This window comes from Pezoporus occidentalis, unplaced genomic scaffold, assembly GCF_034315485.1.
Source record: "Pezoporus occidentalis ecotype Australia unplaced genomic scaffold, CSIRO_AGI_Poc_V1 ctg60, whole genome shotgun sequence".
NCBI classification, from domain to species: domain Eukaryota; kingdom Metazoa; phylum Chordata; class Aves; order Psittaciformes; family Psittacidae; genus Pezoporus; species Pezoporus occidentalis.
In genome coordinates, this window is record NW_026915944.1 from 2,082,327 (window position 1) to 2,110,254 (window position 27,928).

The 27,928-nt window shown below is 35.8% G+C and overlaps 1 protein-coding gene and 1 long non-coding RNA gene across 38 annotated transcripts in view; both read right to left on the reverse strand.

Moving 5' to 3' along the window:
• The window catches only part of RBFOX1 (RNA binding fox-1 homolog 1), a 1,275,045-nt gene that overhangs the window by 84,449 nt on the left and 1,162,668 nt on the right, over positions 1–27,928 (reverse strand). For all 37 annotated transcript variants that reach the window (XM_062639409.1, XM_062639410.1, XM_062639411.1 and 34 more), the window contains 4 exons: positions 11,170–11,313; positions 8,692–8,745; positions 3,164–3,256; positions 1,410–1,470 (listed from right to left, as the gene is read on the reverse strand). In XM_062639409.1, the coding sequence (XP_062495393.1) occupies positions 1,410–1,470; positions 3,164–3,256; positions 8,692–8,745; positions 11,170–11,313 (352 nt within the window). The remainder of the gene's footprint in view (positions 1–1,409; positions 1,471–3,163; positions 3,257–8,691; positions 8,746–11,169; positions 11,314–27,928) is intronic.
• Positions 3,963–8,685, reverse strand: LOC134174457 (uncharacterized). Its single transcript, XR_009968659.1, has 2 exons — positions 8,089–8,685; positions 3,963–6,802 (listed from the first exon to the last, which is right to left on the reverse strand). It is a non-coding gene; the product is annotated as an uncharacterized LOC134174457 (long non-coding RNA).

Below are 27,928 nucleotides of genomic sequence, written 5' to 3' on the forward strand. Positions count from 1 at the left end.
AGGACTTGGGGGTGTTGGTTGATGAGAAAATGAACATGAGCAGTCAGTGTGCGCTCGCAGCCCAGAAAGCCAACCGTATCCTGGGCTGCATCAAAGGGAGCATGACCAGCAGGTCGAAGGAGGTGATCCTGCCCCTCTGCTCTGCTCTCGTGAGTTCTCGTGGAACTGTTGGAACAAGTCTAGAGGAGGGCCACGAGGATGATCAGGGGACTGGAGCACCTCCTGTATGAAGACAGGCTGAGGACGTTGGGGCTGTTCAGCCTGGAGAAGAAAAGGCTGAGTGGAGACCTCATAGCAGCCTTCCAGTATCTGAAGGGGGCCTATAGGGATGCTGGGGAGGGACTCTTCATTAGGGACTGTAGTGACAGGACAAGGGGTAACGGGTTAAAACTTAAACAGGGGAAGTTTAGATTGGATATAAGGAGGAAATTCTTTCCTGTTAGGGTGGTGAGGCACTGGAATAGGTTGCCCAGGGAGGCTGTGAATGCTCCATCCATGGCGGTGTTCAAGACCAAGTTGGACGAGGCCTTGGGTGATATGGTTTAGTGTGAGGTGTCCCTGCCGTGGCAGGGGGGTTGGAACTAGATGATCCTAAGGTCCTTTCCAACCCTAACTATTCTATGATTGTATGATTATTGTTTCACATTGTTGAGTTAGGAATTTGTGAGAACTGTCTGAACTAGCAAATGCAAACAACTCAAGCACATGAACACCACCAAAAGAAACATTTTTCAAATGTATGGCTTCCAAACCTCTCAAATATCTGTGGATTATTTTTCTACCATTAATGTACCACAGTATACTGATTTAGGTCAGTATTAGAAGGAATTTTTTAGATAGCGTGGAATTGAGAATTTTCCAGCAAAAAATAAGCTGGAAGTGGCACCCAATTAGTTTGTCCTTTTCTTGTAACAAATTGTGGAAGGAAGACACAGAAAATTATCTTTGGCTAGATGCATGTCTTGCTACTAGAAAGTATCTCATGCCTGACAAGAGACATTCTTCTTACTGGTCTCCCTGCCTCCACTATCCAAGCAAAACTGAATCCTCTGATTACTTCATTCATTGCAACATTATCACTACACAAAGCTGGAAGAGAATAACACTTTCCTATCAATCAGGTGTATTTTCCTACACAAAAGCCACTGTAGTTAAACACTCAGATTCCAATCAGGCAAAATGATGCATGCGATACCCACACAGCTGTGAGTTAGCTGAACTACACATAAACAGAATTCATACCTGGCCATCTCATTTCTTAGGTCACTGGACAAAGCTGGAGCCTAAGGAGATGCAGGAGATGAGGACTACGATATTTCATGAGTAGATGAGTCCACACGTTCAGCAGAAGAGTGAGGTTTCACATGCACTGACATTAAAACAAAGCACTTGAGAGCTCATGCACTTACCGTTCGTGTAAGGGTTGACGGTCTTTTTATTTGTCATGACACGTGCTGTTGCATTATTTACCTAAGTACATAGAACACTGGATTAGAAGGGGGCTATAGGGAGGATCCACGTTACTATCAAATGCATGCATTATTACTGCTATTAGTCATGTAAAAAATAAAATGCAATTTAATTTATAGAAGGCAACAGGTGCATAACAAAATCATACTATTTATAATTACATTTACTTTCATAACCATTTTAACTTACAAATCATTTCAATAAAGCAACATCATTTAAACTTTAATAAAAAGACATTAAAAGCAAATTAAAAGGTACTGCATAATTTAAGACTTAAGAGCATGCTTGTATTCCATGATAACACTGATACAATAAATACTCAGAAAAAAAAAAAAGAAGATCATATGAAGGAACATGCAGTGGAGTAGAAAGGAAAGAGACAAGGTACAAGGAAACAAAGAAAATGTCAAAAAAGGGACAAACAAATTTTAGCAGTGTGCAACATAACCCTTTAGAAGAGAAGTACCATTGGAAAAGCAACATCTAGCATTCAACACTTGGAACAAGAGCCTTTTTCATTGCAAGAATTAACAAAATCATTCAAGCTTTAAAATCACAGCTAACAAAAGGATAAAAAGAGGGTGCATTATTTAACACAATATGGAGTTAACAATCTGAGTAAGATGTGCACGAAGTCATATCCTCAATCCAATCAGTGCCTCCCAGGCTTGCTTAAAACGTACACTCAATTACAGGCGTACCAATATAGAAAAAAATGTAGCATCAAGAAAACTTAATACAACAAGTCAAAAAAATTCACGTGGTATATCAGCGCTAAATACGTGAAACGGCAGATGGACTTCTCCACTTACCATTCAGCACCATCGCCAGCATGGGTATGTATACAGTTACCATGGTTACTGAGAGTTTGGTGAGGGCCCTAAGCGCTACCGTCGAAGGGGGAAAATGAAAAGGCAAAATATGCAACATCTTACTCAAAAGACGACAGCATTTTCAATTGGTATTTTTTTTTTACTCTAACAAATACGACTGAGGCAGTATTGAAGGGGATCCAGTGGTATTAAAACACATTTGTCTTGGGTTTTTAATGGACAGGAGAGGCCAGGCCAGCCAGTCAAAGTAGCCTGATGGCTCCATTGCAAATTAAATGTTAAAATTGGTTGATCTCTTGTCTGGATTTGTTTCTTTTTCTTGTACATCTTTTGGATGCTTCTTTCCCAATCTGAATATTTTGAAAGCCACTGTGGATCCCGCATCAACCCTGCAGCAAAAAAAAAAAAAACAAAACAAAACCAAAAAAACCACCTTTTGTTTTTTTTTGTTTTGTCTGTCACACTTTTTTTTTTTGTTGTTGTTGTTCTCAATTTTTTTCTGTTTTCTTTCTTTTTTTTTGTTGGCTGGTTTTTGGAATCTACTGCACCCATTGAGTTACAAAACATTCAAAATAATACCTTCCAAAATATTAAAGCTTTCATTTGTTTGTTTGTTTGTTCAATTCTTTCATCCACCTTTCAGCAATAATGATAATAATAATAATAATTACAAAAGAAATAATAATAAAAAAACCCAAGTAAGGCCAGATTCTCTGTCTTTATATATAAATATATATATAAACAATGGGAAGGGGGAAGGGGAGCACACAGAAGACACCAATGATGCATCTGAAACAACAAATGAGAGTGAAGCAGACATTTAGAAAAAAGATGAAAAGGAAAATATTTTGAACATGCACCTCGATTTTACGGCCCTCTACCACGGTGCCGTGTAATTTCTCCCTCGCCCTGTCCGCATCAGCACTATTTTCGAAAGTTACGAAACCAAATCCCTGCATGCAGGAGGGAGAAGGGGGGAAAACAACATGCACATTATTATTTCAGTCAATGACCACTTGTTTGTTTATGTTCTCTCTCTTTAATTTATTATTTTCTTGTCCTTGCTTCATTTCTGTAACATGCAAATTAGAAAAATTATAATTGTATTGAGATGTGCAGTAAATAAGCGACAAATGTGAACAAATTTTTTCTGTCATCAGTTAGATAATACCCTCTGAGAAAGTCAAAGAATGATATCAAAAATACCTATCTACATGTCACTACAGAGGAAAATAAATCTAACAATAAGAAAATGAAATTAAAATAAATTACAGTGTCTTCACATGGAAAAAAAATGAACTAATGAGAAAAGAAAATGAACCACATTTTAATGACATGCAGATATCTCAATGAAATAAAAAACATGTGCACAAAATTCAACACTGAATGTCAATATACGCTAAAACATTGCCTACTTTATCATGCTGTCGTGATACTAAAAAACATTGTTCCCATGCAACACTAGGGTAACTTAAACTTTTGTCAAACTATACAGCCTTTACTTATTTTTTTATAAAAGAAAAAAAAAAAAAAAGAAAACCACCAACAGAACAAAAGTACTTTTAGAAAATAGTAGAAACTTCTTTGTATTAACAGATCAAATAAAATCACATGATGTGAATAGAAAAAGAAAAGGAATAAAAATGCAAATATTTTGAATAAGTTTAACTGCTTTATTTACTACATATGCATATAATTTCCCACATACAGAACATGCAACTAGTAAAACTCCAGAATCTCGTGTTAGTGGGACAGCAGAATACTCAACAAATAGGAAATACTGATTATGACAAATGCTTTGTTTTATAGTATAAGGCTAAGCAAACATTCCCAATCCTTCTACAACTCTTTACTGTGCAAAGTTAAATTAAACCCTTTACAATGGCAAATAGCTTGAAAAAAAATCAGACATTGAAAGCCATTTTGGAAACATACACCAACCCTTTGAAGTAATTCTTACGTTGGCACTACAATGCCTTTGCATGCTTTCCCAAAGGTACCCGAACAAATAAGTTCCGACATCCTTGGTGGTTCATAATAAGAAACATTTGCCAGTTATATACAGCTGCCACTGCTGCACATATTCGGAGTTCTACTATAATCTTTTGCTTTCCTGCTACTTAAGCTTAAACTGAGTTAAAGGCTTCCTCAGCAGTAAGCCATACATCATGTCTCCTCATTCTCCAGTCCATTCACTACGTTTTGTGGTCAGTATTCGCCCACTTCTTCTCTGCAGTTCTACCTATCATGTACATAGTGACTGATTAAAATAAAGGAAGAAGAAAAAAAAAACACCACAAAGGAAGATATTTATACATTTATTTATACATTTATGTACAATTATGAAACTAAAGCAAAACTGACACCAAGCATTGAGAAAAACAATGGACATGAACTACAAAACTAATTACTCAATAATTGATGAAAAAAGTTAAGAAACTATCAGGATCATTATACAGGTTATTTGGATTATTTTATCTACTCAAAGAGTACATTTACTTATGTCAATTTATAACACAGAAAGGAACATTTATATAGAACAGTTTATGTTCCATGCTTTTCAAAGTTGCTTAAGCTTGAGCTCAGACTACCAGCAGTTCCACTTTTACTTTCTCAAAACACCTGATTCCACCTCCTTTCTCTACTCTGCCCTCCACAATTTTAGCACAAAGCCACGATCTTGCTTGTCACAAGACACGGACGATGTAACTCTCTTCCCCAAAGCACCAAAGTGTTGAAAGTAAATTCCCCTTCTCAGTACTACTCCTGATGTTTTAGATGCCTGCATAGGCTTTTCTTATACCTAAACCCATCCTCAACTTTAGACTTTTATTTCTTCTTCAACTGCTTCCTCCCATCTTATGTGTAAAAAAAAAAAAGGTCACAATTTAGGATGCCATTAAGAAAATTTCACAGCAGACAACGTCGCTGAAGCCATCAATCTGATGAGCCTAGCTCTGTGTCATAGCATCAGTTCTCCCAATTCTAGCTGTTCTCGCCTCCTCCTTCTCACTGAGAAGCTGCTTCTTCTCAGAATTGCAATAATTTCGTAGGATTGTTTAGGTAAAATTTTGAATCAGACTTAGGTCACAGCACTACCAGTTAATTATTATTTTTTTTCAAACAACTGAAAGGAAAGATAAAAACCTAATTATATTAAAAATTTTGAAAAAGATATAAAGTAGAGCCACAAGCCAAGATAAGACAGGAACTTCAAGGATTCTGAAAAGAATAGTCATTGTAATTTTTTGATTCCTTATGTTTTAATTATTATCATAATTAACTATTTAAATTAAGCTCTTATTATTTATGCAAATCTGTAAATTTAGCTAGCTGACACAGAAACCCAATCACAGAACATAGATTCATTCATCACACATTCAAATACTTACACAAACAGGTTAACGTTAATTTTATAGGCAGGTGATTCAACAGCTACTTTAGCTCAGCACACTATGTATTTTATTAACAGGTTATTTTTTGCATTTTATTTTTGAAGTCTGTCAAATGATTTAATAATAGCCAAGTTAGTACATGAGAACATTCTGGTTTAATTTGGGAGGTGCTCTGCAGTTCTTATTTGAAGACATATATATTAATATACTACATACTAGATAAACAAATACATATACACACAGATTTAAGAAAGTATATATGTAGTATACAGCTGTATAGAGTATTAATTTAAAACTGTAAAAAAAAAAAGGTACTTTATGTTCCTGTACCTTTGTACCTTTGCAATTGTGCCTGAGACAAAGGCATGTGCAGCTCTGTGCAGAGTTTAAGTGTCACACCTGCAGAGTAGCATTAACAAGTGCACAGTAATGGAAGCTATATTTCAAATTGTCCTTCCAAGCTGAGGGTAGATGCAGAGAAAGGTAAGTTACCAGCAGTTTTTAATGTTACTTTTATCAACAGCTTCAAGAATTGTCAAATGTAAGCTTCATGAACACAGGTTGTAAGAAAGATCTATATCAAAACCAGACTGAAATTCTTGCAATTCTCATTAAGAGTTTCAAAATTCATCAGTGCTGCCATGCAATTCTAGCAAAATTATCCTGATTATTATTATTATGCCTCCATACAAAGATAAATTTGTGGTATGAAACTTCCATTATTTTAGGGTTCCTTTTATGGAGAGACTCCCTTCTGTAAAATTATATTATACTTTAGGGTACTGCTGCAGCACTATGGTTTTTGAATATGCAATTCTTAACTATTACGGCATAAAAATAAGCTTACTTCTCTGTTTTTGCAAGAATCTGCTTAAACAGTATTTATTAGAATAAAAAGAAATAAAACCAGAAAAAAAAAAAATCTATCAATTCTTTTCTGCCAAACTGCAGCTAGAAACAAATCTGAATCTCGATCCTGCAAACTTTTTTTTACCTGTACTCAGTTTGAGACCACTTAGTAGTCCTTTCAGTTTCAGTGGGATTTTATGAAAACATAGATAAGCACTGCCAGGAATGGGACTTTAATCTGGTGCATCTTAAATCCTACAGAATGGACATGAAATGATCAGATTAAATAAAATGAATAAATGTTAAAAAAAAAGAAAAAAAAGGAAAAAAAAAAAAGACAACAAAAGTTCCTTTTATTCCTAATCCTGTTTTCTAACTTTTTATGTAATTGAGAGAATCTAAGGGTACTCCACAAATCAAAATACTATGTAGCTACACCTGAAATAACTAAACAAGTTGAGAAGTAACATATATAAGCAATGAGATGCATCACAGAACTGCTTTTAGTAGCTTCAGCAGCTTAGAGCCAGGCTGGATGCACTAATACAGCACTGGATAGTGAAGTAGAACACTAGGCCTTAAGAGTCTATGTCACAAAGTGTGTAACTGCGATAAGTGACATTACAAGGCTGACTAGCAAAACCTCCTCCTTCGAAATCCTTTCTAGGAGCTTGTTTTTGAGATGTTTTCACTACTGCAAGATCACTATTAAAAACCTCTCAATTCAGAAATAACTCTTCACCCCATCCCTTGAACACTTTTAAAAAGCCTTATGTTTATGCAGTCCTATGCAAATATGGGAGTTAGAAGCCCTACATACGTAAGATTTAATGCCTAAACAAAAGGGCAAACCACCACCAAAACACATGTACTCAGTTCCACTCCATCTTCAACAGAATCAATCAAGGTGGCAAACATGTGATGTGTTTTGAAATTTATTATACTTTCCAGTAGAAGCAGGCTTTGAACAACCCACATCTTTGACAAACAAGCAGTAATTTGATGATGATAAATTTCAGGAGATTCTAAGACACAAAATTTCATACATTTAGATTGTTCACTGAAAAAGTGGTAAATATTCCAACTGGGTTTGGGCTAGTGGGCTAGGGTATTAATTAACGAATGAATGAATAACTTTGGAATATAAACCACGACACTCCAGCTAGTCTATTAAAAACAAAAAAAAATGATGCCTTTAAGTTTAGAATACAAATACTTCAAGGGAAAAATAACAGAACTAAAATATATCAGATTTAAGAGAGATTTGTGATATATCTGATTCTTAAAGAAAGACATATTACAGTATGGTTGCAACAGGAAAAGAATTCCACCACTAATAATAAATCATATATGAAAGTTACAGGAAGACTGAAACGTTGGATAGACATTCTACTGTGTCTGACATGGCAGGGATGAAAAAAGTTATCATGCATATGTCATACACATAAACCCTGATAATGCAGCTGATATCACAGGTGAAGCATTCTGGGCTACAGTTTTTGCACCAGGTAACAATGTTAATACAGTCATAGCCGTCCTACCTTGCTTTATTTCTTAAATATCCAATAAAATGAAGTATGCATTTAAGGCAAAGTAATTTTCAGAAAAAATTAAATGTTTGCAATACATTAAGAACTCTTTTAATCAAATAAATGTTAAAATAGATTGTTTTCAAAGGGTTGGTGTACTGAAGCTTTAGCTAAAGAGGAAAACATCTGCACTTAGATACTCTGCAACAATCGCATATTTTCTCAGCTAATTACTAAAGAAGATAGTTACTAGGTATCATTATTTATTTCAATAGGGGAAAAAAAAAACTATATTAATATAAACCTGCCTACAAATATCTGTAAGTATGGACTCATCTTATAAAATAAACAAGATAATTACCCTTGAAGAATAAAGACAGCAGAATTCAACATTCCCGCAAAATAGATGACAGTTTGGAATAGCTAAAATTACCCCCTTCGAAAGATACAAAATGATTTTCATACTGCTTAGGAAACTCAATGACAGCTCAGAAGATGTTTTCACTAACATAGAATTTCAGATATTATTTTTTGCAGCAGTGCAGTTGTTTCCTTTTACTCATATAAATATTTTAAACAAATTTTAAAATTCCAGAGGTGAATTAAACTGCTTACCTTTGAGCCTCGCTCATTAAAAATAATTTCAACATCTAAGATTTTACCAAATTGCTGCAAAGAAATAGAAAAGTTACATGAAATTACGATAATTTCAACACTTCTATCATATACAGTACAAATGTTGGTTTCAGAAAATGGTGCACCACATAAAAAAGTTAATATAAAATCAAATACAGCCAAAGGTATTTGACTATTTCAAAGGCAGTCTGAAACCTTTTTTCAGAAGACTTTTTGCAGCTGCTTCCCAGGACAGTGTGGTTACTTCTGCTTTACAGGAATAGCATTAAACCAACTGGGAGTTTTGTTGCTGGATTCAAGGAGTGAAGATTTCTCTCCAATCTTGCTGAAAATGGATAACTATTACTCCCTAAGGAATTCTTGTCTTAATAAAGTCTACTTTGGAAAACTGGAATAGATACTTCCTCGTTGGCCATTTTTCCTTGCTCAGAAATGCACTTCTATTACAATATTAAATGTTATTACTAATGACACTACAATAGCACTCACAAACATCTAGGCATTGTTCACACACAGAAAACTTGACCATAGCTGCTATCCCAAAGCAAAGGCTTTACTGCATTTGTCCAAGTAAAAGAATACATGTTTGACCCAGGCAGTGTTCAGTTAGAACACTTTCTGATATGAGACATTTTGTGATGTGACACTGCAGTTTACCAGTGGGTCATTTCTGTTGTTTCATATGTCATTAACATGCAGTGTGGAACAGTGTTAGCACTGATAAGTGGAACAATATATTAAACAGAAAAGCAAAATTAGAGGCAAGCAAATGAAGAGTAATCTAGACAAAAGAGTCCAAGTCACAACCCACTATACTCCAGTCCTTTAAGATATAAAACACAATTACAGGCCAGAAAGGACAGTATTCTTTCTCTAGCTTATTAAAGTGTTTCAATATGGTTACATAAAATCAACCATCATTTCTTATCCCTTAGCTTATTTTGGTTTTGCATTCACTATCTAATTCATGTTGTAACTGCAATTTTAGCCTATAAGCAGACACTGACTTTATGCTTAAATAATTCTCCTCTGCTGTATTTAGGTCCATGTAAAAAGATCATCTGTTACAAGTGTAAAATGGCCATGATGCAGCATTACCATACTTCCTATCAGATTCAACTCACATCTGCAGAAATTCCATTTTTTCAATTCAGAAGCTAAACTTTTACTGTTACCAAGTCATTCTAATCTGGAAAACTCTAGCCATTCTTCAGTGTCAATCTTTTGAGACCTAATACTTAGAAATACTGAAAAGACATGTATTTTTTATTCAAAAAAATAACTACAAAACCTACAAAGAACCCCAACTTTCAATTAATCTACTTTCAACCAATATAAATCTACTTTAACTGGCTTGTTTCATTTAAATAAATTTGCATATTTTCTTGGAGGGGTTAATTATTATGACTTCTGCTATTTTGCAGATGAGCTGTAACCTGCATTTAGAGGGGGTTGCTTGTAGCAAGTCAGATATGGCAAAATAGTCACTCTCATTTCCCAATACTATATCAGGATTCTTTTTCCAGTAACTGTTTCCTTCACTTCATGGAAATAAATATTGAAAACCACAACATCTTAACCCACATAGAGAGACATTAGAAGTATTTAAAAATCTGAACTGAACATGAAACATGGAGAGAAGTATAGTGCCATGATGCTGCACTAACAAACTAACACAGAACAGAATTAAGTTTTAGTGGGTCAGAAATAAGAAAGCAACTTGGAGAAGGAAAACCTGGGTACTAGTAGCTGATTAAGTACCATTACTAGTTTTTATTTAGTGACATTTAAAAATAAACCTAAGAATTCTTGGAGCAGGGAGAAGAAAACTGGTCTAATCTGTCACGAGCCTAGAATTGATGGCACATATGAGATGTATGAAACACATCCAATGCACTTAAAGGCAGCTAATGGCCTGGGTAAAAGAAAAATTTGAGGGACATACAGAAAAAGACTGGCAAAAACTTTAGAAGCTCACAGACCTACAATACTTGTGGGGATGGGTGAGGATTCCTACTCCTGGACTTCCTGCCTACATTCAGCCCGTGTCTTACTTATACATATTTGGGTCCCTTGCTCATGAGGTTAAGCATTTACTATTTCACATTATGCTCTCCAAATACCAATAAATACAGGCATATAAATCCAAATGTGTACAGCAGGAATCTATATGCATTCAGTATTTTAAGTCAACATAAATAGCTTTTTCTGAATGTAATGCAAAACAACATAATACATAGAATACACTCATCTGTATGAGATACAGAAAAATCAGGAGAATTTCTTTTCCCAGTTATGACTGGCAAAATTGGATGTTTGGTTATAAATAAATGAAAAGTGAATCTTTACTAAAAATGGTTAAACAGTCTAAATCAGAAATACTGCTGTCACAGCTACATATAATATAAAATACCTGCAATACTAGAAAAGCATAAACAAAGAAATAAGAGTACTTACACCAAACATTTGTCTAAGATCTGGATCCCGGAATCTGAACGGTATATTTGAGACATGAAGCCTTTTTGGCTGTGATTTGTTTTCTGTGTTTTCAGAAGATTGTGTCTGTTGCTGGCCATCGGTCTGTGCTGCATCATCTGTCTGCTAAAAAGGTAAAGCAAAATAAAACACACTGTAAGCATTTCTGCCATTTTTAGTATAAAGTGGTGGGCTTGAATTCTCAAAAAAAACTAAAAAGGAGTTAAATCTGCTGAAAGGTGCTGAAGAATACTAAAAGTTGTTCTTTAATTATATCATACACTGCCAAATTAATCACCGTGTACAGCACACATTCACTAGAAAAAGATTTTTCATAGGTATGTAGAAACAGCATAATGTTTTCTTTTGCATTGGTAGATGGGATTTGCAAGAAAAGAGGAGGAAAGAAAATAGTTGAATTAAACTACGAGGATCACCTTACAACTGTTACTCTATTTTCTCTGTCCTTCCTCCTCCTTCTGACCATATTAATCTTCCAAGTATTCATTTTCCTCTTGTGTTCTAATGTTCCAGTTCAGCTTATCTTTCTGACTTCTTTTCATTAAAGCAAAAGAAGAAATCTCCCATTTTCGGCTAGTATCAAATTTCTTTTAAGAGATGATCATTAAAGCAAAATAGAAGTGGTTTAATAAAATAAACCTTACCACACAGTTTTAGTACCAATAAGCCTGTTAAGAAAGAAGCAAAAGAACTCAAATAGAATAAATAATTTACATCAGCAGTAGCTACATATAAATCTAATTCTAGCAAGTTAAATTCAACATCATCTTCCCTCAAAAATGCAAATGTTCTCAAATACTAAACATGGTATATAGCTGTTAAGAGACAAAAACATGTTCCATGCTAATCTCTTGCTATCTGAAACCAACTAAAAACCTAAAAATTTAGATTTTAGGTAACTGTTCCATCCATAGACACCACAGAGATTACTTTGTACCTTCAGGCCTTAAAAGGAGAGAAATATGAAGGAAATTTGGTATATGAGAGCAGTTGGGGACTGGAAACTTGAAATACAACACTTCAGAAGAATTTAGGGTCAATTAGATGAATCTGAAGAGAATTAAAGAATTCTAAAGATGCTGTTTAGCTTCAGGAACAGAGGGTGCCCCTTGAAGAAAATATACCATCAGCATACTGTATAAATGCAAATTGAAAAAAGTAATTTCTGCTCATCATAGATGATGAGAAACAAGGAGTAGGAGATTTGAACTGCGCACTATTAGCATACCAAAACAACAACTTCCATGTGTGAAGCTGAACAGATATATTGCCAGCAAAAAAGCCAGTGAGGTTTCTGAAGATGATGCTACAATGAAGGAGCTACAAATAATAGGTAAAGTGAGTAAGTCCAAGCACTGTTATTTGCTGGGTATTTCGTCTGGATTTTACCACTTTTGTTCACAGAAGCCTGAAATCTAAAGTCGCAGCAAAGAATGTCTCAGAGTTTGGGCAGTGAGGACTGAAAATCAGAATCTTCAGAAAATCATCAACATCAAAGATTAATACCTGTCAATACTCTTAAAAAAGTCTGTGCCAGAATTAACATAGCTAAGCCATTTAAGATGTATTAAAGGGTTTGAAAATGTAACAGCCTCTTTACAAAGCATATTATCATCCAGAAATCTACGGATGTGACTAGCAGATCTGGAGAAGGATAACTACAAATTGAAACTGGAATGTGATGCTTATACAAAAACTTCCAGTAACACCAAGGACGTAAAATACACAGAGGACAGGCTGCATTTTGTGAAATCCCAGAAAGGAAAGTTTCAAAGCCCTCTGGACTGAAAGAGCTAAAATGCAATTTATCTTACACATACATAATACATTTTAAGAGAATATTTTCATTGCTAGAGGATCTAAAGACCAGTGTTTGATATTTCTTCAAAAATTAATTGAAGTTAGTATAAGAGACTATCCTTGCTACATCTCTGCAGTTTTGTACGCAGTCAGACTGCATTCTGGTTCCTATTCTACCACATATTTTCAATTATGAAATATTAAAAAAATTTAATATATGGTAGTCCTAAAACTTATAATGAAAGTTATAAATACCGCATACAAAAGTAGACGACCAAATGCTCACATGCACAGAAATAAATTGAGATTAACTCCCGTTACTTCAGTGAGCTACTGAAGGCATAGGTGTTAAAAGAAATTAAAATTGAAACTATTCTTATAGGTAATCAAACCCAAACCAAAGAGGGTGTTTCAGAAACTTTTTTTTTTAATTTCATAAAAGATACTTGCAATATAAATATATGGTATACACTGAAACCAAATCCATCATCAGGACAGTTAAAATAAAATCTGTTGTTTTGTATAGAAATTCTTTATCTTTCCCAATCACTAAATTTTTGTTTCCTCACCTCAGGTGCAGAAACAGAAATCTTGTATTCTTTAAAAGACTTCACTCAAGTTCTTAAAAGACTTGACATTGAAGCTAAGTTCTTAAAATCAATTAAAATAAGAATGTATTTATTTTAGCCAGCCTAGTTTTTCCACAACTGTCACTACTACCAGTTCTTCTGTTTTCACTGAGAGGAGGTTACATGCAATGAAATAAACCAGTTATGCTGAAAGTTTTTAGAAGCTAAGTAGTTGAAAAGGCTCCTTCTAACAACTGGCAACAGGCAGTCATGACTCTTAATAATATCTGTTGTGCAGTGATTGCCCAAGAGCAAGCAGTGGTCCCTGCTGAACTCCTGAAGGACCTGTCAAGAGTGCATCTAGTCCTTAAAGAGCTGCTGCTCCTTCTGGGGCAAGTGAGCCCCAAGGAGTCTTAGATCCTTCCATCTCACCCCCAAAGCACACAAGATGCAGTGTGCTGCCTCAGGATCAACTAGCACTACACATTCTAGAATCAGAAGAAATACTGTAAAATACCTGAATTTAGCTGAAAACATTTTTTAAAACATTCCAGCAAAGAGTATTAATTCCCCTTACTAATCCCAATTTGCAGTATTAAATCCCCAGAAATACATACTTCGGACTGGGGAGGGAGGGGAACTCTGCTTTCAAACCTTTACCTATCTCTAATACAAACCTATTTCCCAGGTCACTCCTGACTGGACACAAGAGTGCCATCTCCCATCCTTAGCACCAGAATGGTCAGCAAACCTGAAATCAGTGAGGGCCTCATGCATACTGTTTGGACAGAAAAAACAATTCCATTCTTCTTCCCAGAAAATACAGATTTTCTGTATCCTTTCCATCTATTACTGAGAGCATCCAGATTCAGTTTGTCTCTTACACTGGAATTGTAAGCATTACACTTTCATTGACTAATCTCTTCCATTTTCCGCAAAACAATGGTGGTGTAGACAGAATCTTTCACCCTCAAACCCTCTTTTAAACGTAATGAAATGTTGTCACAGAAGAGCTGTTGGCATGCCACTACAGAAAGAATGCTGTCTTCCATCTCAGCTTTTAAAGAATGGAACATAAACAGTAGGAATGCCTAAAATTGAACTAAACCTATTAACTCTTCCTGGACAAGCTGAAAATATGTTGTATTAGAATTGCTTGAAAAAGCTTTACCAAGTCTCTATCACTCTTCTATAACCTGTAACCAGATACAAAGCAGTTGCATATTTTTTAATCCCATACCAAGACTAGAGGAAGCACAGCCTAATTCTAGTAGGAGCTACCTGTAAAATATTTACAGGAAGAAAAGAAAGGGAAGAAAAACAACAGATTATATTTTGTATATTATATATATATTATATATTCAATGGAAAACAGAGATACTACATGGAGTTTCTCATGTATACAAACCCGCATAATGGTAAAGTTCTTTACAATTTGAAGTTTTAAAACACTCATCAAATTAAACAAACAAACCAAACCAAAACAGCTCAAAACAGCACCTGTTTTTTCCTGCTGCACCAATCAAGTTATTTCTGAGACAGAAAGAGCTTGTGAATGTCTTCGAGGCATTATTTGATTAAGCTGACAATATTATGTGAGCAATGGCTGAATACCCACTATGCTGTACTTCTGACCAAATTGATTTGTGTAACGAACACTTGCTCCGTCTCTTCTCTAGCCTGAATAGGGCTCTTGATTTAACCAGTGGTGCTGGAAGCCAAGTGAATTTACAGCCCCCACAGTCATTCTCTCTCAATCTGGAGAGAATAGCAGCAGCAGTACATGAGCAAGCATAATTCAATACATTGTGCTATAAGTGCAGAAAATAATATCAGAGCTCTGCAATATACCTGTTTGATTTGATTTGTAAACCTGATAAAAAAAAGCAATCGAGAAAAGTTCAGCAGAAAAAAAATATATATGCATCCTGCGCAAAAATATAACCAATACTGAATGTGTGCAAACTGAAAAAATCAGGCACAGTAAATCTACTTCATACTTTCCTTAGATAATATTGCACATTTTCCATTTAAAAAGGATCCAGATTCTGAAAAGTTACCTTTCCATTAAAAAGTCACCAAAGAGAATAATTTAAAACTGAGTTTGGGACTTCCTGGAAATACAGTTTCCCAAATATACTACAAGCAGTGTACTGACAAATATGACGGGTTTTTATCTTTCCTGTTTTCTTAAGTAGATTGTCTGATTAATTAATCATACTGGTTTTGAGAAATTTATATTCTGAAAAGTCCTAGCTCTTCAACGTGCTTCCCAGAAGCATAACAACATAGAGGCAAAGGAGCTACCTAGGCAGATACCTCTGTCTGTACTTAAATGCTTACACATAGGTGTACACATGACAAAAATTCAATCCTTGTGGTTTTTTACAACTGTGGTAAACATTACCAGAAGTATCGGTAACTTTTGTTGTCAGCTGCATCTCTGTTATCCTTTTCTCATGAATAAAGATCAATAGTAAAGTCTTATTGCTTTCAGGATATTACAAGGTGAAATTATTTTTTCAAATTAGTTCTAAAGATAAAAATATTCTAAATATCTCATACTGCAAGGCATGCTGCTCATGCCACATGAATTTATCCCCTTAAGAATCCATTTCTGAAGACAATGTGCACTGTTCTTTGTTCTGATCTAGTGCAAACTGCACATACATGTGGGACTTGCCATTAGGCACAAAAAAATGTAATCAATTAATCATGACTGCATTTGGTAAAGTTACTATGTTTCCAGTGTAACTGTGAATATTTCGTATGCCAGGAATGCTTGGTTCGAGACACTGAGACTTAAACCCTCCAGGGTCAACTCTGACCCTTCTTGTTTTTAGTGGTAAAATTCCTTTTTATTTCAGCTGGGTCAGAAGTTCACCCCGATATTATACATATTTGACAAACTCATTTCACCATCCCCATTAACTTCACAGATTACAAAAGATATAATATTAATGCTTTCACATCCTTTACAACATTTTGTACCCAAAGCATCACATGAAAACAAACCAGAGCAATTACCATACACTTTGACAGTTCTAAAAAGAAACACACTGAGCAGCCAAGTCCCTGTTCCATGAGGCCATCTTGTCCTGTCTCTAAAGCACTGAGCCATCACACTGTCTACTGTCCAGTCTATTAGCGCATAAGCGCAGTCCTCCTTCCATTTCATGACTCGCAAAAGCATGTCAGATGTTCAGTTGTGCGTTTTGTTTATATTAATAAAATACCTCTTTCAAAGTTGAGACAAAAATGCTTAGTTTGCAGGCTGTATTGCTCTCACAATTGCTGTACATGGAATGGTGTTTAGAAACAAAGGAAAACAAAATAGCTGCTCTTCTGTATGACCTCGTCCAAAACGCTAACTACCTAATGAAAGTATTTGCCTTAAGTAAGTTTTGTATCAGACAAAGAAGTTCACATTTCTTTTCTCCCAGACACACGGGACCAGAGTAGCCTTTACACTATTCCAGTTCCACATATGCTACATTCTGTGTTAAGTGCATGTGGACTGAGCAGTAATGGAGCCTGACACCAGAGCTTTCCTGAGCAAGTAAGAAAGATGACTCAACACCACAACTCACCCTGTCACCAATAGCAAACACTGCATTCCGAGTGGAGCCATGGCTTCAGGGATACTCAGTATCCAGACCACCTGGCAGCAACAGCCACTTGTGGAAATGCCTTCTGAATGTGGGCAAGACTTGCACCAGCTCTTGACTCCACAGGCAGCATGATTTGAGAGAAGTGTACCTTACTGAGTAAGGTGCGCAGCGACCTGCCTGTCAGAAGGGGCAGGGTGTCAGGAAGCAGACACTGTCAGTGCACCATTTTTAAGCCAGAAAAGACACCGCCTCCTCTCTGGAATATTGTATGTTAGAATTCCCCGATGAGTCATCAAATACAATTTACTACCAGGAAGAGAATGTAAGGTGGTTGACTCTGGCTGGGACATTTGTTTTAGATATACTGCAACACAAACATACCCCTGTAGAATCCCTTAATTTCATTTATAGACAAATGAAATAGAACCTGAATAACTTTGTGCTTTGCTTCAGCACTTTCTATGGTTCCTGCTACTGAACATGCTCTGGGGCTTCGGCATACTCAGTATTGTTCCAGGTTGAAGACTTTAAAGCAGTACTGATTATTTCTTTCATTTCTAGATGGATGCATTCTGGATGCTTATACCACAGGCTACAAGAAAGTGCTGCTATTACTGTGATAGCTTATGCATAGAAAGCTAGCTGCCTAAATAAGAGATCATTAATTTTGAGGACAGATAGGAGCAATAAGATAGGTTTCTTAAGTTTCTGGTACTGCAGGGCAACCACAGAGTTATTAATAACTTGGCTACATTAATTATTTTCCCAATCTATCTTCCTTAACAATATGTAATATAGCCCTTACATAGTGCTTTATGTTGCCATTGCTGGCTCATCAGTTTTCTTCTAAAATAGTCAGCAGGATAACAGGGAATAGCATATCAATCATGTCTGAAGTAGAATCAACAGAAACCATAAATGTTTTGGATTCTGAACATGTTGTCTCAAAACTTTAGGAAAATTTGCTGGTATAAAGAGCACAAATGATTTTTAAAAGAATATTCATAATAGGTTTTAGTAGAGTATGGAATAACTAAGCAGTTGCCAAGTTCAGTTAAGGACATCCAATTGGTATCAGCATATCAATAACTTGAAATGGAGGAAGGAATTATAGTAGGTTGGTTTAATGCATTTTTGTTGTTTCCATCCATTCAATAACTATTTCTGACCACCTACTGATCCTATCCATGAGCATCACAACAATTAACAAAACTGTTCCTTCCTCTGCTGCGTCCTGGCTTCATTAGCTGAGGGGACATGCATACATATAGGCACATTTTTAGAAGTTCATTCTACATTTACAAAAAATAAATTATTGTGATATTTTCAAATGGGAATTTAAAAATAAATTATTTCAGTTTATTCTTCAAAAAAAGTAGACTGTTGTGGTTTAAGCCCAGTCAGCAACCCAGAACCACACAGCAGCTCGCTCACTCTTCCGCCTTTCTTCCCCCACTCCCGGAGGGATGGGGAGGAGAATGGAAGGAATGTAACTCCCATGGGTTGAGATAAGAACAGTCCAGTAACTAAGGTATAACACCAACCACTGCTGCTATCACCAATAATAATAATGATAAGGGGAATAATAAGGGAAGAGAATACAACCACTCACCACCCACCGACCGATACCCAACCTGACCCAAGCAGTGATCTAGCCCTTCTGGGTAAGTCCCCCAGTTTATATGCTGGGCATGAAGTGCTGTGGTATGGAATACCTCTTTGGCTAGTTTGGGTGAGGTGTCCTGTCTCTGCTTCCTCCCGGCTTCCCCTCCTCCCTGGCAGAGCTTGAGACTTGGTCGGAATAAACATTACTGAATAACAACTAAAAACATCGGTGTTATCAGTGTTGTTCTCAGGCTGAGGGTCAAAAACACAGCACTGCACTCTAAAAAAGAGAAAAATGACTGCTACTGCTGAACCCAGGACACAGACATACTAGGAAACCTTTTTGGGGTCAAAGGACAAAGGCATTAATTTAATCTAAATGAAATATCTTAAGCAGTGAAACACAGGCACAAAGAAATATTCAATTAATTTTGTTATTCCTTTTTCATCTGTTAGTCAGGACACTATCATTATTTCTGATGTAATTCTTGTTGCTTTTTAAAAGGACTTCAATAGCTTCAATGAAATGTTAAAAAATAACTTATTTTCTAAACCTGAAAGGCTCACGTAAAATCCAAACAGACAATAAATGAAAAAGTATCAAAACCCCCATGAAAACAAGTATACAAATTTTGATTAAAAGTTTTTTAGCATTTGAAAGGGAACTCTAGCTTAACATTGCACAAACTTCTTTGATAAATCTATCAAAGTATCCCAGCAACAAAAAACTGTCAGCACTAAAAATGACTTGCTTGTGTCGTTTTTGCCCATTTATATTCTAGATTCATTTCTGTTATTTCTTTCACAATGGAGCTTGTTTTCTCATATGCCTAAAAACAAACATAATGCTAAGGGTGTGGTTTCACAATCAAATAAAGTCTCAGTGACGTACCTGACACAAAGTCCTGCCTTCCATGAACCCTTGAGACTCAGGTTCCTCCCACCCTGTGTTTACCCCAGCACTTGTACAGATGAGTGTTGGTTCAGGCCCATTGATCCAGCTGGAAACTTAGACTTCATTAAATGAGTTTGTGAGCTGATCCAATTCACAACTGAAGAAAGGGACATAAACATATTGATGATGTTAAATACAAGGAAACTGGAGGATAGGCCTACCCCTTTCTATGGCAGCATGGCCTTAGGTCACCTGAAGCCAGTTTGGAAACTGCAACTTATCCTAACCACAGAGAAAAACTTCAGGGATTACAGAGTTATACAGATAAATTATATATAACAGGAGTTGAAATGCTTCCTCTGAAACTGTTAATGGAGATTGGATATGGTATGTTCTCAATATCCAAAAATACAGACCTCTGATCTAAATAGCATATCTGTAACAACAACGTTTAAGTGAAGAGGGGTAAAACAGACGAAGAAATATAGAAATGTTTTGTAAAGCTTACAGGTACATATGCCTTATAGTTATGGTAGTTTTAAAACACCTCCCAAGTTACACTTTGAAAGGCAATCACGTACTGGCAATGAATCAGGACACCATGCTCTTGAGACCAAGACATTCTGACTGATGCAAAGCTTGTGGCAATAACCTGGAAATACACTCACTCTCCCTAAATAAGTTCTCTTATCTGACGCAGTTATTACCTTAATATATGAAGAAATTATTCACAAAACAACACAACTCAATACACAGGAAGGTGACTGTACTTTTACCTGGGGTCATGCATTCATGCACAAGCATCACTTATAAAATAGAATGATTCTTTTCTTAAATGTTCAAATTAGCTTCAAAATTCTGGCAAGCATTACCCCTCATAAGTGAATACTATAAAAGTTTGCAATAAGGCATATTAATTTTTTCTTTGGGCAACAGGCTCTATCTAGACAAAAATATCTTTACAGTCTGTGACTACCAATGCTGACATTTAACAGCATTTTTCCAAGTGAAAAATCATTAATGAAATACTATGCTACATAGCTTCAAAGGACACTACTTTCTTTACAAGAAAGGAGAGAAATGTCTTTAGATGGAATATTTGCAGGTTTGGCTATGGAGTTGTTTAGAAAGCAATGTTTACCCTCAGCTGGAATCAATGTACCCTGCTTCCTGGAATTCCCCCCCTGAACTAGACTTGTCATGCATGTAAAGTCCTTTTTTTGTGAGAGTTTTGTTGACATAACCAACTGCTGAGCGAACTTGTGAGAGCAGAGTTTCATGCTGAGAGAGAATGGTTGATTGCTGCACTGCAAACTCATGAAAAGAAAGAAAATGTGACAGCATGATGAAAGGTTTTCCACTGTTTGACCTCTGAATTCCTGCTACGACTTCCCATTTGCTCACTTGCGTGTCTTAGCCCAAGGAGTCAATTCCTGAACCCTCTGAAACACAGAAGCATTTTAAGGTTCACAATGTCGCAAAACAAAAATCAGTTTAGTTGTTACTTATACGAAATCACATACACACCAAAAAATCTAAAAATATCAGCAACAGCTCTGAGTTGCTCATTACAATTATCTGGGCCACTGTTGCATTCTCTGCACACTCTATTTCTTCTGAAAAAAAGTATTGTTTCCAGTACCAGGATTAACAAATGTAATCATGCAAATGCTTAACCTGATCCAGTATCTGACATCAATTACTTCAAAAAATTGCAAGAAATGGTCTAGAAAGGCAACTATTCAGCAAAGCTCCCCCCTCAAAAGAAAGTTCTCTCCATTAGCCCACGTGAGAACCTGATCTTCCTGAAAAATACCAGGATTACCTCTACAAGTATTCTATATCTCTTTTTCTAAGCGCAGGTGGGGTCATTATTCAGTTAATTCCTATCTGGTTTTATGCCACATCTATTTATGCATTTATAAGGACATGGCTTTTCATTCCTTTCTCCACTGTATATGCCAAATATATGTTATTTCATAAAATTATTTAATGGACTTCTACAATAGTCTTCACCTGCATTTTCACTGCGTTTTAAAAAATTGCATTTTAAAAAAATTTCCATGCACTGCATTTTAAAGAATTATTTACAAAAAATCAAATCAAGACACCCCTTTTCCTCTCCTGCTGTCACACTGAGTGCCTCATGAAAATCTCCGCAATACTAAAAAGTGGTCAAAATTTATACATTTCTTAATCCTTACAATGATCTTGCAGGATGTAGTTTGTGCGCCCAGATACTTCCTGAGGTATATAAAACACCTCTTACACACTGAGAACCAGGTTTTCAATGAGTTGTTGCAAAAGAGAAAACAACTCTTGCACACAAAAAGACTTGAAAACTTTGCTTGAAACTGCAGCAGAATCAACACTATGTAAACACACTGGCAGCAAATGACAACTGTATGTCACTTTTCCCCATCACTGTTCTACAACATCTAGCAGCTGATGGCCATAACTCAAACAAACAAGACACTCTTCAAAGAGGAAGGATTAATATGCTCCAGGAAACCACTCCAGCGTAATCACCTTCCTCATTGTGCACAGATTTGCACAGTTACACTATTTTCCCTTTCTCTCACTTGTATATCTAACATTCCTATATTCCTCCCTTGCAGATCCTCTTTACATAAATATAATATACAATGTAAGAGTATGTAAATAAATCCATAATATATTCATATATTTCTTTTTTGCAAAATCATGATTACTGCATCATCTGTTAGTTCTCAGGGTTTTCATTCCTTTCTGCATTGATATCCTTCCTGCCATTTATCCTGAACCTGTGTAACGTAAGTCTCTACATGCATTTTATTTCACATATTAGTAGTAAGCTGTAATGCTCACCAGGTTCCTTGAACCACAACTGAAGTCTGCTTTCTTACACCAATTGAAAGGAAAAAGGAACATATGGAAAACTGGCAAAAGAATACTACAGCATATCAGCCACAACCTTCTGTGGGAATAATGCCAATTTCTGATACCCCAAAGCCAATCCTTCATGAAATCTAAGGAATTATTTTTCCTTTTTCTTCAATGTATTTCAAACCTGCAAAAGAAAGTCCCACCAATCCTTACAAGTAAAGCATCTATGTAGGTTAGTGGACAGCCAAAAGTCCTCCTCATGGCTGTTCTCAAGCAATTCTCCACCCAGCCTGTATTTGTGATTGGGATTGCCCCAATCCACACGCCCTACCTTGCACTTGGCTTTGGTGAACTTCATGAGTTGAACTTCATCTAACATATAATCAAAAGAAACAATTTAATGGTTCTTTTTCGCTCTGAGTATAGAATTTTCATTCTACTTGAAAAAAAGGGTTTGGTCATTCAGTTTGACAACCAAGCCTACACTGTATATACAGCACTTTAGGAATGTAAGCAAATCATAGGGTTTTTTAAAATCTATGAACACAGATTTAATTCAGGATAAGCAATCTTTTTTTTTGTGAGGGGAACTTGACATGAATATCAGAGGAAGTTGCAGCAATAATTAATAGCTATTGGGAGTAAAACTCATTTATAAATATAATAAACTAAGACTACTTAAACTGACTACATCCAGAGAAAGATAAAAGAACAGCTTACAGAAATATGACATAAATTGCATTTACATTTAGTATCATCTCCTTTTGTAATGCTTCCCTTTTCCTCTACTTCTAAAGGAAATACTGTCAAAATTACTTTGCCAGACTTTTGGAAATGGATTTATAACTAAAATAGTAAATTACAACCTTTACTGTCTGCTTATTTCCACCTTGGTAAAGAAATCATCTGCTCTAGAACACTGTACATCTCTTGATTACGCAATAGCTAAAGTATCACAAGCATTTTTAATTATTTCCAAAATAAAAGGAAGCAAAACAGGTCAAAAAAATAAGTCTCACAAATAGTAGGTCAATTTGAAATTCCTTCAGCTATTCCTTCAGCTATTTGCATAACCATCCAGTAGGTTTTAATGACTGCAGTTATGAGAATAGATAAATTCATGAAGAATATAGATTTATTAACACTTACACTGAGTACTCTTCTCCAACTAGAACGTCAGATGAACACTTCAGCTGAAAGAAAATGAATTGCAAGCCAAATATGAGCAGCTCTGTCTCACCTGACTTAACTCATGTGAAGCAGCTTTCACAGACGTTGTGGGGTGCATGCATTACAATAGAAACCAGGCCACTGATTTCTTTTTCTTATTTCCTTTAAGTAAAAAGGTAGAAGAAAAGGTTAATTGTGTTCCCCCATGCAATCCTATCAAGAATATCCATGATTATTGTAGCATGAGGATGATATTTAATTCAAAATAAGAGGCACTATTGAAATACACAGCCAGTCAATCAGAATGACACAACAGCTGTGGCTGCTTCAATGGAATGGAGAGTCCCAGAATATTATAGCAAAAAAAAAACCAACACAAACCCAAACAAACAAAATAAACAAAGCAAGTTTCTGCCCAGAAGTATGATAGAGAAAGCCTCTTAACCTAATATACAAGTATGAGTTGGTAATACACAATACTTTTTTGTGTTATAATCAAAATCCTGTACTTTGTAATATGAAGAAGCATTTGACAATATGAGTCATATATTTGTAACCTGATAACCTGATACACTGGCCTACGAGAGTTTTGTTATTTGGATTTCTAGCTTGACTGACTGTCCCCAGATAAAATAAACCATCTCAAAATTAGTTAAGACAGACATTATTTTCAGAGACCTTATGGAGGCTTTTACAAGATGTGTATTTCACTTCCTATTCTCTAAGAGGTATTACGTACTAATTCTGTCAGAGCAGAAACTGCTTGCTGCGCTCTTCGCAAATTTAAATATTGTCTTAAACTAAAAATACGAGATTTACTGAAGATGCATTTTCACAATCCAAACACTATCAAATTTTAATTTGTATTTTAGTAAGAACAAAATTGATTTATTTTCAGCACCTAAAAATAATAATTAAAAATATGGATGTATCCTATCAAATATTCTCCTGCAGACATTGTTATTGTTTAATTCCCCAAAACTATTTATATCTTTACTTCACTGAGAGAATAAATTGAAAGTAAAATACTCTTTTTGTAATCCGAGAGCAGAGAAGGCTGAAAGCAAGTACCAATAGTCAATGTGAAAATAGAAGTTTTTCCTATTTGATTTCAGATTTTTATTAAGTGCTTCAATTTAGCCTGGCCAAGACATGGCACTTCATTGAAAAGAGTGGAACTGACTCAAAAGATTAATTACAGTAAAATTATCCTAATCTGTCATAAGCTCTGATATAGGAGTAAGAGAAAGTAATTTGCTTCAGTAAAAAGCAATGATCACCAAAGCATGAAAATTAACACTTCACAGAGGTAGATATTAAATGAGAAATATTAGCTGCATCAGCATATTGGGGACAATTATAAACTGCAGAGGACTTCTAAGACAGAGAAATACTATAGTTTATTATGATAAAGTAATTTTTATCATTCAGTAAATGCTTACTTTGTGAATTTAGCACTGTATTTTTTCTCTTCAAAGGTAAATTGCACTACTGCTTTACAGAATTTATAACACTTCTGTTTCCTTTATGCATTATTGCTTACTTTATTGCATGGAAACTTATTAATACGCAGAAGGCAAAAAAAACAGAGTATTACTTTATTTTATTACTTATTCTGAGTATACAGACAACACCTGATATACACTTTTCATAAATTATATTAGTCAAAAAGAAGGGTTTTATCAGTTCCAGTCAGTGGGCACTTAGGAGCAGATGAGAATCTTTTATTTATTTATTTAGCAAAGAGAAGTAAATATAAAAAGATAAGTACAACTACACAGTGAAGATACTCTGGCTTTCCATTCTTGTATTACAGAATAAATTCAACCCAAAGATTTTATAACCACCACCATTCACAGTGAAAGGTACTAATGCATCATTATGATCTAGCAGGTTGCTTGCTGTGTTTTACAGCCTTTCACACTACATTAACCTTTTGTACCTCAAGTATTTATGACCTCATAAGTAAGTATTTATCAAACTGAAAGCTCATATACAGGACTGTATTTTAGCTATCATTGTTTAGGAACATTTATAATTTCTTTTTGCCTGAATTTAAACTCACTCTGGTATACAGTCCATATTTTTAACAAAAAAAATAGTGCAAAGCAAAACTATTTTTCCACTCTCCATGAAAACAACTAGCCACAGGATTACGAAATGCCTTCAATACGGTCTCATGCCAATATGATGAAAACCTCATGCAAATTTTATTATAAAGTAAAATAAGAATTTTTTAGAATCAGCAATTATAGCTGTTACACTTTCTGCAATGTTCAACAGTGTATCATAGCAAAACAATACACAGAGGTACTCCTGGTACAAGAATCATTGCAATTACTGAAGTCATAGATTCTCCACCTACATATCATGCTCTGTATTTAACAAAAAAAAACAAACCCAAGCCCACAAAACATAGCAATTCAGACAGTACATATGCTGTGCTAGATGGCCCCATGCCATACACATAGTGTATTTGAGGAAAAAGAACTGCAGTTTATTAATGTATTGTATAAACATTGCACAAATACAGAGTTGCTGGCAAATATTTTTTCCGGCAAACCAGTATGAAATCTGAGATACTAAAAACTACCATGAGCAAGGCAAAACTGTAAGCTTACAAACATTCTCATGAAATTTATGGCTAACAAACACCACTGCCTAAGCCGAGCACATCCCCAAGAGAAACAGCGACGATCTGAAGCTGTCATTTCTTTGCTCTGTATCAGGGCTGTGTGAAGGGTAAGCCATTACTCTTCTACCCACAGGCACCTGAGGAAAGGAAGACCACAGGGAACAGTGCCACAGGAAGGGGAAAAGGGTATCTCCTGCTCTGTAACTGCCTTCTGCACACTTAGCAGGTTGAAAGAACAAGAATTCAGTCTCAACCTCTGAGGGATTTCTGCTTATTTGTATTTTACTGAGATACAGATTACCATCGGTTTTGCCTGCTGCATTTATTGCAGAAAAAACCTCAAACATAAATAAGTTTGTTACACTTTGAACAGAACAAGGAGTTGCTGAGGTGCTCTGCTATCTAGAGTGCCCTCCTCCAACAAGATGCTACCAGTCACTCTCCCCTCACTCTCCTTGCCCATATTGTCATCTCCTGCCACCCTTGCTGCTTTCTCAAGATTTTGCAGTGCAGATTTTAAACTCAGCAACTCAGTATATCAAAGGCCTGGTTCCAGTCTCCCTCTCTTTTGACAGCCACAGGTCCCTCTATTTGTAAAGCTAAGTAACACAGCAGAAAGCCTAAATACTTAGGATTATACAGGGAGTTTGAGACCCCTGTCACCTGACCTTTGCCATGATCCTGGCAGCAGCCTATCATATCATGCCCGATCTTTGACTCCTCAATCCCATTCCTCTGTGGAAGTGAGCTGGAAGCTATGCTAAAGCAAAGGAGCAGAGGCATCTTGTCACTGAATGTGGTAGCATCCCACCACATATCCTGAGGGGGGGAGAGTGCAGGAGGAGAAAGAGATCTTAATTTCAAACAGTCTGCCTGGTATGTCTGTCTGAAAATTAAACCAAGCTGCAGAGTTTTGCCTTTTTTTTTTTTTTTAATAAAAAAGAGGAAACAGATTTCCTAATTAACAGAGTACCTTACCAATATTTTTTTCTTATTCATGTTCCTGAAAGACAGCATTCAAGCTTAGACTGCGATCTATTCAACACTCAATGCTCCAAAAGCACACATCCACTGAAAATTAAACTCAGCAGTAGTGTTCTGTTGTTATGGGAAAAGGACCATCTCTCAGTCTAGACACTTGGGCTTAGGACAGCCAGCTTTCACAATGCATTTTGTCACAGATTTACCTCTGACAGGTTATTCAAACTCCTCCTCAATTCCTCCTCTGCAAAAGTGAAAAAAATAATATTTGCAATTTAGCAAAATCTCTCAAAATAGTAGCAAGGATGAAATCCGCCTGTTCATGAGATGCTTGGAGGGGTCCATCCTTTAAACTCAATAGAAAAGAAAAAATCACACTAGATTTAAGCAGTGGAATCACATTTAGAAATATCTGTCTTACAGCCCACTGCCAAATCTAAAGAACTCTTGAATATAAAGAAATACCATTGTCATTTGAGGTTGCAATCGTGTAAGCTCTCTATTTCAAACTGTTTACGCTACCCTGTAAGAGTAGTAGAAAATGTGATTCAACTTCCCTCATATAAGGAATCATGGTAGAATGTCAGAA